Below are 12,743 nucleotides of genomic sequence, written 5' to 3'. Positions count from 1 at the left end.
TTGAAAAGCTAATTTCCCCCAGCGAGTGGGGTGGGGGAATATAATTAAATACAACTTCATAAATAGTAACACTGTGGAAAAAAAAACACACGAAAACCCAAATTGATAACCTTGCGGTCTTCTTTTCTCCTTGCAGGACAAAAATAGAGAGATGTGGGGACATTTCTGAAGAGTCACGGGTGTCTAATATAGACAGTTATTTAAAATATAACTCTGAGAGAATTGGGGGTGTAGGTGAGGGAAGGAAGAAGGAAGGAAGGAGGGAAGGAAGAAAGGAGGAAGGCTGTTTTTTTTTTTAACTTACAAGAATTCTCCCAATTATGAGTCTGTGTCATCACCTAGAGTTGGCTTCAACACTGATATTTTTCCTACCACTGCATGGATCAAAACTACAGGAAGAGAACTAGTTTCCTGCTTTGAATGACACCCCCACTCCCCAATGGTATCTTTTTTAAAAAGCGCTTTTAAAAAATAAAAAACAGAATCATTTATGCCTGGGTCAGATATCAGGTTTCCTGATCTCTTAACCATGTTTTCAGAAAAGGAGGGCCCCATTTTCCTCCATCTCTATTTCAGTACTAAAAGAAGGTATATTGTTATGCCTGCACTGAGATTCGACACTAAACCTCGGTTGTCATTAACTTGCAATGTGCCTCCAAAAACTAGTTTGAAACTCTGGTTTAAAGCTAACTATGGCTAGTCACAACTGCTAGTAATACCTACACTGAAGGTAGACACTGAAAAGGAAAGGGGGACTGGTTTGAGCTTACAGGGCAATGCCAGCTTCTTAAAAAAAAGTTTTTTGCTTCAACCTGAGATCCCAATGGTAGGGCACGATCTATACATCGAATAATTTAAGAGAAAGAAATTTACCCCTCTATAGAGCTTCTAAGCTTCTTATTATTGACACAAAAATTTTCAAAACTGTGGTTGGGAAGGAAAGGAAGAGACATTCTTTTCCCCCAATTTTAAAAGAAGAGTTAGGAGAGATAAATATAAATTCTCTGGCGGGGGCAAAGGCTATTATTTCATCTCGTCTTTTTTTTTTTAATGTAGACTATCAGCACATCACACATCTCAAGCAGCTGAGAGCACCTTCCTTCGTTAGGGAGATGTGTTGATGTGTCCTGTCCCCCACCCCGGCTAAAACAAGTTGCAATCTTCAAAATCAAAGATCATCACAACTAGTGAGAAAGTTAAAACCAAAAACACCCATTATTACATAAACGGAGAGGAAGAAAAGAGTTGGCCATTTTTATAGAGAGAGAGCAAAATGAGCTGAAAAGACTCAAAATGAAGATTTGAGTGTAGCTGTAAGAAACAGAAACCAGGCGAATTTCAGATTTTTTCTTTTTAAAAAGGGGATTATAGGTTTGAGTCCTTGAAAGAACTTAATACTGAGAACAGGAATAGCCTTCCTCTCCCACAAAGGGTAAGGGAAATCACTTTGGTCCACTAGTTAAAATACTAAAGGCTTAAAAACTGTATCTGACTGTTCTTGCTTCTGAGCAGACCCACATATAGCATAGCTTAAAAGCCAAAGCCTGGGAAATTCCTCCCACTATAAGCCCCGATAGGGGGTAGAGCACCAAGTTTGTGTGTATGTATGGGGGAGTGGGGAGACCCCTTTTGTGCATCACCTCCTCAAAATGATGGGCACCCAACTAGATTGCCGGGGGGGGGGGTATCGCCTGCACCAATCATTGTATTTATGATTAAAAACGAGCAAGGCACCCTCAATGGGTGACCACGGAGGAGAACACATCTCCCTTAGACCCTTGGATTCAGGCCATTTTTGGTGTGTTCACTGAAAACTTTCTTGGCCTAAAATCGCATACTTAAAAAGCAGAACAAAAAACCTGATATGGCAATTCAGGAAAAAAAAAGTTTAAATACATTTTTAGAAAGTTAAAAATAAAATAAAATGACAACGTTCATCTTTGCAAACTCTTCCAAGTGGGGCAACACAGGCACCGACCCTCCCTGCGGAGGAACCGGGGCACTGAGAAGAGCTCTTGGCACCCGCCGCGGCTCTGCTCCAGCGCTCAGTGCCCGCTGGGTTGGGGCCGTACGGAAGGGCGCCAGTCCCTCCTTGAGTCATGGCCTGTAAAACCCCACACTTGGGGGCCTCTTTCCCATAACCAGAGGAAACCTGGGGGGTGGGGGTCTTCAGAGAGGCAACGTGCTTCGGAAACAGCACGCGGCTGGTAACACGGCCGGGGGCAGTCCAGCCTTTGTCTGTTCAGGTCGAAAAAAGTTCGAGATTATCGGCAGCCTCCAAGGGCCGGACGTTTGCCACTCCGCGGACCATGCAGAGCGCAGGGGAAGTCTTCTGCTCACGCCCAAAGAGGTTGTTGCTGCGACAGTTCACTGCAAAAAGGGAAATAATAGACGGCTCAGGCAAGTTTCAGAAAGGGAAGATACGCATCTCAGAACGAAGACCGTGATCAAGGGAGGAGAAGGACCGCCACTCCAGCCCCTGCATCTTAAAGCAAAAGGCAGCAGCCCTGGAGATGAGACCAAAGGGCTTTTTACACATGGAAAGTATCCGTTTGGGTAGCGAGAGTCAAGAGTTTGGAGACGCTCCCTTAGAGTCCCGAGCCCAGAGCAGTTACAACATCCAGCTAGGATCTCTCCTGCGCTTTGTTTAAGAGCTGTGGCTGAGACAGGGATCCTCTCCCTTACCCCCAAACGTAATCATGTCAACAGGTCAGCTGCAGGGAAACCGTGAAGGGGGGAAAGAAGAGACTTACAAAGCTGATCTCTGTCTCTGGCAAATCTTCAAACTGTTCCATCAGCTCAGACGGTCGTCCTGGCACGGAGGGTCCTGGAGAAGCACTGGAGGGGAGGAGGGAAAGAGAAGCTTAAGAAGTGCTGCTTGGATAGGACAGGCAGTTGCCCGCACCTCATGGCTGCGGACGCTTCGCTGGCAAAAGGTACCACGTGCTCAAGGAGGCCATTTGCAGGGGCGTCTTGTCAGACCAGAGCTGCAGCCTGGGGCACGACACGGTCTGGATTGTGGGAGTTTGGGGGATGGGGGAGCAACGCCTGGAGGAAATCCACTTCGAAGGTATTTCTTTATCAAAATGTGTCTATCCAGCCCTTCTAGCGCCTTTGCACTGCTCAGGCAGTAGCACTTCAATGGGCAACAAAAAGCCCCCCCCCCCCCCCCGGCAACGAGGGCTCCACAGGGACCATTCTGGTTGCCTTTGTGGCAAAGACCCCGCTGGTTTCAAGGCGGCGTGGCTGGAGTGAGGAGCCCAGCCAAGCCGCTGGCCCGCCTCCAATCCCAGGGGCCGCTCATGGCACCATCACAGCTGCCACCAGGGTTCCCTGAATGGGCACCTGAGTGGCAAATGCCTGGAGCACCTCCGCTGACTGGGTTTATTTAATCTGCAGTGCGTGGAGCCTGCGCAGCTGAAGAAATGGGTCAGCCAAGCTTTCCGGCTGGTATTTTCCAGCCTCCGTTCCCTAAGCAGTGTTCCGTTTGCAAAATCGTACCCCTGGAAAGAAAAGCTACCCTTGAAACGCACAGGAACGAAAGGCGCCGCCTTGTTGCCTTGGTTGTTGTTCCTAGATGCTCATTATAGTGGTCAGGTCCAATCTGTCAGTTTGAACCCAGCCCTGTTAAGCCAGGGAAGGGGGAGCTCCAGCCCATGGGCCAGTTTGGCCCACCCGGCTGGCCCCTCAAATGAGGCCCTCCACGTGGCGGAGTGGCTGGTGGAGAAGGGAATCCAAGACTAGGGACAGCAGTGGGGATTCCCCTCCCCACTAGCTTCATCTGCCCCGTATCCTCCCCAATGGAGGAAGGCGGTGGCGGTGGCCAGGCCGGGGGGGGGGGGGGCAGGCAAAGTCGCCCCAAGCAAAGTGGCAACTGGACAAGTGCAGCGGGATGGGGAACGCCTGTGCGCTGCAAACCAACATCTCCAGCTGGTGCTCCAGCCGGGGACTGAACGTCATCGGGGGCATGAGCCCAACTGCTGATGTCACCCAGCCCTGCCAAGCCATTTCTTGCCCTAGACCAACTCTCTGCGCCACCCCCAGCCGAGGGAGCAGAAGCGCAGACAGAAGCTTCTCCGGAGAGGAAAGCAAAGCCACGGCACCCTTCAGACTGCGGGTGGGGCGTTGATGCCACCCAGCGCCCTCTGGGAAGCCACAGGCCTCCCCCGTGTCGCAGAAGACTCCTGTGTGTCCTGCTAGTTTTGTGCCAGACAGGGCATCCCATCCCAGCGGCCTGGCAGGCTTCCTGACTGCCCGAGCGGGAATTAGGCCTCGCTGCAGCGGCTTGGTGCCACCGCCACCCCCCGAGGGCCCATCTCCAAATCACAACAGTCCAACGCCCCTTGCAGGCTGCAAGGGCACCCTGGGCTACCGCGCGCAGCTCACAGGCAACACAGCTGCTCCCTGGTCTGACTAGATTAGGTCTCACCTACTCGAAAGCACGCTGAGCTAGCTACCTCCGCAGAGAAGTTGTCTGACCTGAGAAATTCTTCACCCCGTGACCTAGGTGGGGATTAAGAGACAGGCCCTCTGTCATGACGAGCTGGCTGGCTGTACAGGATAAAGACCCCCAGTGCCCAACTCCACCCCGCCCCCGCCCCCTGCAGATGTACTGCATCAAGGAGAACCCTATTTTTAAAGGTCAGTTATGAACCTTTGCTGTAGTTGGCTGTATTTCCATCACCTATTCTAGCTGAAAACACATGTTGGGATAGCCAATTAAGGAGATGGCAAAAAAGAGGTGCATGAGAGATAACAGAATAGGGAACTATGGTAAATATACACAAGAGATTAAGTGTTCTTTCTCACAAGCTTCTTTTTGCAACTACGAGGACTAGAACCTCGTGCTATTATTCTAAAACAAACAGCATGGGAAGCTGCCTTACATGGGGCCAGACTATTTGTCCTTCTAGCCTAGTATGGTGTGTCTGGGAGCAGGAGTTATGGCAGGCAACTTTCCCATCACCACAACTCTTTGACATGAGATGCCAGGGACTGAACCTGTGAGCTTCTGGTGCAAAGCAACTACAGCCCCTCCCCCAAACAGAGAACCAGAAGATGGAAGGGCAGTTAAGTCCAATAGGGACCCTTAGAAGAGGCAGCCAAAATGTTCTGTTTGAATTCGCCACCGCCTCAGTGGTGGCTATAAAGGGTGCTGCCATCGGGGCAGGCCTTTGGGGCAGAGGTCCAGGACCCTCCTACTCAGCTGCATGGGCAGGAGGGCTCCCCACACACAACGGCTAATGCAATTCGCTTCCAATCTGAAGTGAGCAAAGTCACACACAGTGCCATCGAAAGAGGTCCCGCCCCCCGCCCCCGAAGACCAGAGTCCGAAATGACCTGGCCCTGCATCACGGGTTGTGAATGCCGGAAGCGAACACGGGGGCAAAGAGGCAGGGCAACGCAAGGCTGTGGGCGACACAACGTATTCAGCATCTTGCTGCCTTGGCCAGATCTCTCCCCCTCAGGGCTCCTCAGTTCCATCTCCTCCTTCCCATTCAGCTTCTGACCAGCCTTCCCCAACCTGGTGCCCTCCAGATGGCTGGGGGACTATGGGGGTTGGTAGTTTCACCTATCTGGAGGGCAGCAGGTTGGGGAAGGCTGGGTTGGCAGCCCACAGCTGCCCTATTTGTGAGTTTCCCCTGCCTCTACGAGGACTAGGAAACTCACGGCAGAGAATCAGAACGAGGCCAGCGTCACACTGTCCTGGAACGTCTATGCTTTGCCAACCGCAAAACAGGAGCATGCTTAAGAACAGCAATGTCAACGGTGCTTTAAACCTGGATCTGCTGTTTTGCCCAACACAGACAGGCCTACACTCTTGTTTTGAAGCTGAAAGGGGTGGTGGTGTTGGTGCTGGGAATGGACACAGGCAAATTGTCCTGGGGACAGCCTTACCAATGTGCTCTGACAACGTAATTCCAGAGAATGGGACGTTCACACTCAAGTTACCAGAACAGCAGCAATCGGTTCTCACATTAAACTCAGGTAGGCGAGTACTTCCTTGCACTGGGAACCAAACCACCCCTGTCCTCTCCACTTTGTGTCAGGCACCATGCAGGAAAGTACCAGCCCTCTTATAACCTACTGCATTTCAAAATTTTATTTATTTACTGAATTCATTTAAAATCAGGGCGGGCATCAAGGGTTGGCATGGTTAGACACCTGCTGAGGGCCCACCCCCCAGCAGGGGCCCACTGCCAAGAGTCCCCTGGACTTGCCCCTCCCCTTCCCATTGCAACCGGCTTGTTCACCTGCCTCTTGCTCCAGCCCAGATGACAACTGTGGTGGTGGTGGGGGGGAGGAGCAGGAGATGTCGCAGCCCCCTTGCTCACTGGCTCTCTGTTGCTACCGCTTGTTTAACAAGCAGTGAGGAAGAGGAGGAGGAGCGAGAGCAGGAGCAGCTGGCGATCATGGCGGCGAGAAGGGGGGCTCGCTGAGGGAGGGGGCCCGTGGAGGCCGGCACCGTTTGTAAGAGTTATATTCCGCCCTTCGTTAACAAATTCGAGCGCAGTGTACAAAACAACAGCAGGTAAAACGGGGTGGGTGGGGTGGGGAGAGAACCCACGATAAAAACTGGAATCCCACTAAGTGAGACATTAATTGTTGGTTAAACAAGTGTGCTTAGAACAGTGCAAATGTGCCGGACAGTCTCACAATAACTACTGCCCAAAATATAACAACTGTGCTCATGACAGTGTGGGCACGCCTCGCAGATGGGTGCATCACTTCAAAGGCCAGGCAGCGTGAAACCCAAGTAATATCCAGATCCTGTAACCTATTTAGGATCCCCCCCCACACACAGTCTTTCAACTTGTGAATAGCGGATCCTCGAGCACCAGCTGGCCGGCCTCTGTCTCGTCTCACCTAAACGTAGGGGTGCTGAGCACGGTCCCACCAGAAAACAATTCTGACGCTAGCTCTGCCTGTGACCTAAGCAGAGATTGAAAAGGAATTAGGGGTCTGGGCCAGACTGAAAAGCACAGCTAGGCAGGCAGATGCATCTAGCAGAGGGAAGCCTGGGCAACACGAGCTGGCAGAGCCAACTGAAAGGAACCTTGCCCCTTGTGTTTGCTTTCTCCACAGCTTAACGAGGACCCGAAGCACGGATCAAAGGCACTATCTCAGGGGTAGGCAACATGGCAACGACAGACACCAGCGCACCCATGGACACCTTTCTTGGTGCCTCCCAGGGGCCCTACCTCTCCTACTTTTTGTTTTTATTAAATGACAGAATTTCTTACTTGCAGCTGGGATGGCTTCAAAGCAGTGAGGCTCTCCCCACCCATAAATGCCTCTGGGCCCCACTTGGCAGCCGATGTTTTCATCTGCAGTGTGCCCATTTTGTGCTGGTGCCCTGGACAGCTTCTCAAATTGCCAAATGTGCCCACAAGCCCATAAAGATTGCCTACCCCCTGCCTTATCTGGTCCAGTATCCCAATTCTCTCAGTGGTCAGTCAGACTCTTCCCAGTCTTCAGCCTGTCCCCAGGTGAAGTCCTAATCCCAGCTGAACTGACAACTGTCCCTTCCTGTGCAATTGCCTGGGCTGCAGGAATTCAGACAGCTTTATTCCCTGAGCAAATGGCACATCTGCAAACGCGCCACGGCATCACCCCGGCACACTGGTGGGAAAAGCTGCACCATCCAAAGTGTAACGCAACATAGGAAGTGCTGTACTGGAAGACAAAGTTGTGCCCAATGCGGGTAGTTTAACTGCCCGGATGGACGGGGGGGAAGAGGTAGAATGAGAATGGTAAATTCTGCCATGCGCAGACCTTCTCACACAGCGTGTGGACACACCACTGCGTACCGTTTACAGCTGCGTACACACACAGGCATCTTGGGAATATGTAAACATGGCCAAAACATTAGCCAGTCGCACCATAAAAGCCACTTCTTGCATGCAAAGCTCACAAAGGATAGATGCTAAAACATGGCATGGCCTTTTCCCCTCACCTAGGGGAACAGCTTTCCGGAATGCTTAGAGTTGGATCCGTTGAGGCACCTGATTTGCGCACTTCAACTCCTAGTGACCTAAGCAGAGAAATATATGAGAGAAAGAAGGGGGGGGGGTCGGGTCTGCACATCACTTAAGCCATGGTGGTTCATAAGCTACTTACAGTAGCTTATAAGCTCCTGTATCCCCCACACGATTGGACAAATAAGTTGCTGTGCGTAGCTTATTTCCCCTGCCCTCGCCCCTCCTCCCTCCACAGTCCTCCCACACGGCTGGGATGGTATCCCAGCTACCTTTGCGCTCCACTCCCCACCCTGGTGCCGCAGTCCCTCTCTCTTTTGGGTTTTCGTCCAAAGGAGCGAAAAACCCATTGTGCCCCAAAGGGGGTGGTGTCTATAAACCCTTGGAAGTTTGCAGGATCGGGACAAAACTTCATACACAGCTTCCTCTAGTAAGGAGGCCCCTGATGCACCATCAAATCCCTGCCCCCCCTTTCTTACTTCCTACTGGCAGAAGCATGCTTTTGACATGGCTGGCTGGGGCATGCTGGGGGTTGCAGGACTTCTTTCTGTCTAAACATGCATAGGGTTGCACCCTAAGAAACGTCATAAATAAGAACAAAAACATGAAATTCAGACTCAAGTGCTTCTTGCGACTGGTCTTCAGCTCTGTACCGGGCTTCCCGCTGGGATAAGCAGAACACCTTGTTCCAGGCAGACCTTTACTGCCGATCACAGAATCATAGAATAGTAGGGTTGGAAGGGGCCTCCAAGGCCATCGCGTCCAACCCCCTGCATCAATTGGGGTGCAGACAGCGGCATTCAGGAAAAGCTACCTCTGTGAAAGGGAGGGGTAAACCATCGTAGTTCCTCCTTCACACTGTTCTTGCCCCTCCTTTTTGCGATGAGCGGGCGTTCCCTGGTGCTTCCCTGTGGGGTGGTTTAGCCTTGAGAAAGGAGTTGCACAGAGAATTCCAGCAAGCAGGTTGTCAACATGCCCAAGCACATTCACAGAAAGTATCTGGCTGCTGGACAGAAGCCAACTCACCAGAGTCCTTTCTAAATCCAAGGATGAAAGTGGCAATGGGTGGATGTGGATAAATAGGATTTCAGAAGCTGCTCCTGTGACAAGTCTGTAACTTAAAGACTGGAGTCAGCACCAGGATGGCAATCCCAGCTTCCCCCCCACGAGAAGGAAACTTGGGCTTGGCTCTTTTCTGTCTTTTTGCACTACAGTTGGCTGTGCAGAAGACACAGCCCTTTTTGGAGGCCGTTACATCCCCTCTGCGCTCAAACGGCACTGAAGTTAAATGAGCAGCCCTGATGGCTGCTGAGGGGCACAGCAACAGTTTTTTTTAGAAGTGCCAAGCAGGTGGTGCTGCCACGGATAATTTGGTAAAAAGACATCAGCACGCCTGGAGAAAGACCAAAAAATGAGGGGTGGAGGGACTCTAGGGTGGATTGCTGGGCAACTGCTCAGATACATTGGAGGCGGCAAGAGGGACACATGCGGCACGGACAGAGGCCACACAAGAGGGAAATCAAGCCGGCATGCCGTGCTGCAGACACTGCTTGTGGTGAGGGGCTGCGGCTGCATATTGGCCGGCAAGATCCAGGATGGAAGGAAGCAGGCAAGACTGCCTTTAAACTGCACCTGGTGTTAGTAAACTCAATTAAGTGCACTCAGGGTTGGGCTAAACTGGGAAATTCCCCCTCTTCTTGGCCCATTGACACCATGCAAATACTTTTAAAGAGGGAGATTCCCAGATCCCAGGGCTTGTTGGTCTTTCAGGGCACAGACTGGCTTGCAGCAAAACTGCTCTTGGCTGAGGCTGTTGCAACAGGAACCGACTCTGTGGTTCAAGGCCAGCTGAAGAAGGTGAGCCCGGGACAACTGAGGTACAAAAGACTTGTATGCTGAGAGTTTCTGCCCCACAAGCTGTCTTGAGAGCAACGACGACTGTGTGCTATGAGTGCAACAAACCCTCCCGTGTAGAGACAGTTCTGCCCACAGACTGGGGCTGCTAAGACGCTTCAGGGCCTGTTTGGACGTTATTTCCTCCGCTCGCCCTTCCGCGCCACAGGATAGGGTATGAGCCTCAGCTGCACGTTCTTCCTCCGCTGCCCCCTTGCCACAGGGACATGGCCCCAATTGGGAGGCCCAGCACTTAAGGAGCACGGAGGAAGGGGCAGGCACTGACTTGACTGCACACGGTGGCGGAATAACACCCAAAGGAGCTCCCGGGTAATGTGAAGGAGCAGCCTGACTTGACCAGGCCAAACGTCCCGTCCGCTTCAACACCCAGTCTCCCACAGCGGCCAACCACATGGCCCCTGCAGCTGCGGAGGGAAGAGCCCTCCCTGAAAATGGCCTCAAGCTAGACGCTGCCCCGCAACCAGGGGTCAACAGCCAGCCTTGCCAATGCCCAGCTTTGTGCTGTCCAAGAGAGTTGTGGCCTCCTAGGCCTGAAGTTGCTCTTTGGTTTACGGCAGGCTCAAGGACAGCAACTGGAAGACCCCGAAGCCAACCCTGGTCCCGAGGAACGTCAGTGGGTTTGCTTTGGTTGCCAGCTTCAGAGGCAACGAACAAAGTGGTGTGGAGAAGCAAGGGCCACCCAGAGTGAGAGAGATGGGCTCCAACACAGGGCAGGTATGGAGGTCCTGGGGGTGCAACACGCCCCACCTGCTTCCTCAGAGGGCCCTCGCCCGCCCTGGTGAGCCAGCGGCCCATCAAGGCCTCGCAACCACAGCCGGGCTGGGTGGTGGAGCCACTGCAGTTGCCCAAATATCCAGATTCTACACCAAGGAAGGCTATGGTGTATCGGCGGAGGGAACCAGGCCCCTCTGCACCATTTTTCCTGATCCCGCCAGCTGCGAAGGAGGTGACAACCGCAAGAAGGTATGCAGGGCAATGAAGCTCCACCTTTGGGTCCTTCAGTTCCTCTCAGCCCCCAGAAAATGGACATGATCCATCATCATCTCCCACAGAGCCTTCATCAGTCCCCATCCCCCCCCCCCCCCCCAAGCTGCAAACCATCTACCTGCCTGGGTGATGAGACGCCTCATCCTCCCAGGGATGAAAGTGTCCTTTGCTACCTTGGCTGCTGAACAGCGCACCCGCCCCCCGGGGCGGAGAAGCCCTTCTCCCCTATAGTCACAGTGGGGCCTTCGAAGAGAAGCCCTGGAAACAGCCACAGCAGCAACGACTAAGGCCTGAGGAGGGGGCCTTTTCTACTCCCCCCCTGGAGCCGCCATATGTCAACGCTGCCTTTAAAAGAGGACTCTCGTTCCGTTTCCGCTGAACGCCACGTATGAATTTTCACTGATGGTTTGTTGTTTTGGTGGACTGCTGTCAGGCAGAAAGGCAGCAGATCAAACGTTCTTAAAGGAAAATAAACTCCACCTCCCTTGGGAGGCTGAATCCCTCAGCGGCCTAATTTTCAGAGGGTCATGCCTGCAGCAAGCACGGATGGGAGGGCGTGCACACAGAGGGGAAAAACGTGCAACTCAAGCTGGGTCTCGGCTCATGAGCAGGCAGCGCCGCGTTCCCATGCCTGACAATGCCGGGCAGAGACACACCTGTTGGCTGGCGAATTGTGGCCTTGGCTCCCCAAGGAGGAGGTGGACAAGGTCGTAGCTGCTGAGTCGCTGTTTGCTTCCTCGACAGGGGGAGTCCGAGGGAGAAGGTCAGGGCGGCCCAGCTGGGAACCTGGCGGGAGGAGGAGGAGAAAGAAGAAATAAGCGGTCGAGCTTAGCAGAAGAATGACCCGCACTCAGCCCAGGCTGTACTTAAAAGCGGGGCTTCCCAGCCCACGTTCTGGGGGCTAAGCCAAATATTTAGGGGGAGGGGGAGCTTAAGACCAGCAGCCAAAAGATTGGGCTGGGGAGTTCTTTTAGAAGTCCCACCTACTGGGCTGTATCAGAACGTTTTAAGAGCTTCTGTCTGTATGGAATGCACACCTTCCCCTCCCCAAGGCACAAAAACAAGTTCAAGGACCACACCCGAACCTTCTCCCTCCATTCTCTCCCTCCAGCCTCAGCCTGGATGTCGCCGTGAGAATCCACCCTTGGAGAATGCTGTCTCCCAGCCACTCCGTGACAGGCAATCCTCTGGGGAACTCTGAGCTTTGCTCGGTGCGCTTCCCCTTTGCCCACAAGCCATCCCAGAACGGTTTCAACCACATGCTTGGACAGACATGCTGAAGCCCCACCTAACAGATCCACTGCTGGGCCGAGCCATTTCACAGCCCAGGGTCCTGCAAGCGCCTGAACCGAGCGCCCTCCCCATGACATGTCTGCCTATGGCCGCCTCCCCACAACGTGGCTAGCCCCCTCCTGCTGTGTTGGACTGCAGCTTCCACCATCCCAAATGGCCATGCTGGCTGGGAATGCTAGGAGATGTGAAGTCCAAAACATCTGGGGGGTGCCAAACTGGCTGGTCTACAGAGAGGATTTTAAACACAATTGGATCTGGAAGCATCCAATTCCCTGCCCAAAGCATGGAATGGCACAGTCTGGCAATACAGAGCATCCTGAGGGGTCTGTGTCTCCTGCTCATCAGCCCAGAGAGGTAGAAAGGCTTCAGCCTTTACAAGCTTGCCGGCCTGCAGGGAGCCACCCACCTGGCTCGACTTCTGCTTCCATTGTGACCTGCACTTTTGTTTCGCACACTCCTTGCGTCTGGGAAGGGGCACCACTCTGGCCTGGCCGACGTGGAGGTGCTGCGCCAGACCGACTCTTCTTTGAAGGGGAAGATTTTACTTTAAAGGGAAAAAAAGCACACACA

At 52.9% G+C, this 12,743-nt stretch overlaps 1 protein-coding gene across 3 annotated transcripts in view; it reads right to left on the bottom strand.

Annotated features, from left to right (window-relative positions):
* Nucleotides 1–255: 255 nt before the first annotated feature.
* Nucleotides 256–12,743, bottom strand: part of PIP5K1A (phosphatidylinositol-4-phosphate 5-kinase type 1 alpha) — a 54,698-nt gene continuing 42,210 nt past the window's right edge. The window contains exons 12-17 of one of the 3 annotated variants that reach the window (XM_084823717.1): nt 12,580–12,717; nt 11,537–11,666; nt 7,958–8,035; nt 6,868–6,933; nt 2,754–2,838; nt 256–2,370 (exon numbers count right to left, since the gene is read on the bottom strand). In XM_084823717.1, coding sequence (XP_084679843.1) covers nt 2,368–2,370; nt 2,754–2,838; nt 6,868–6,933; nt 7,958–8,035; nt 11,537–11,666; nt 12,580–12,717 — 500 coding nt within the window. In that variant the 3' untranslated portion in view covers nt 256–2,367. The remainder of the gene's footprint in view (nt 2,371–2,753; nt 2,839–6,867; nt 6,934–7,957; nt 8,036–11,536; nt 11,667–12,579; nt 12,718–12,743) is intronic. The other 2 variants (XM_084823718.1, XM_084823719.1) reach the window with 2 other exon arrangements.

The sequence above is a fragment of the Heloderma suspectum genome, chromosome 17 (assembly GCF_057233095.1).
Source record: "Heloderma suspectum isolate Gila_16-S chromosome 17, 16-S_ref, whole genome shotgun sequence".
NCBI lineage: Eukaryota > Metazoa > Chordata > Lepidosauria > Squamata > Helodermatidae > Heloderma > Heloderma suspectum.
This window is presented reverse-complemented; position numbering and strand designations above follow the sequence as displayed.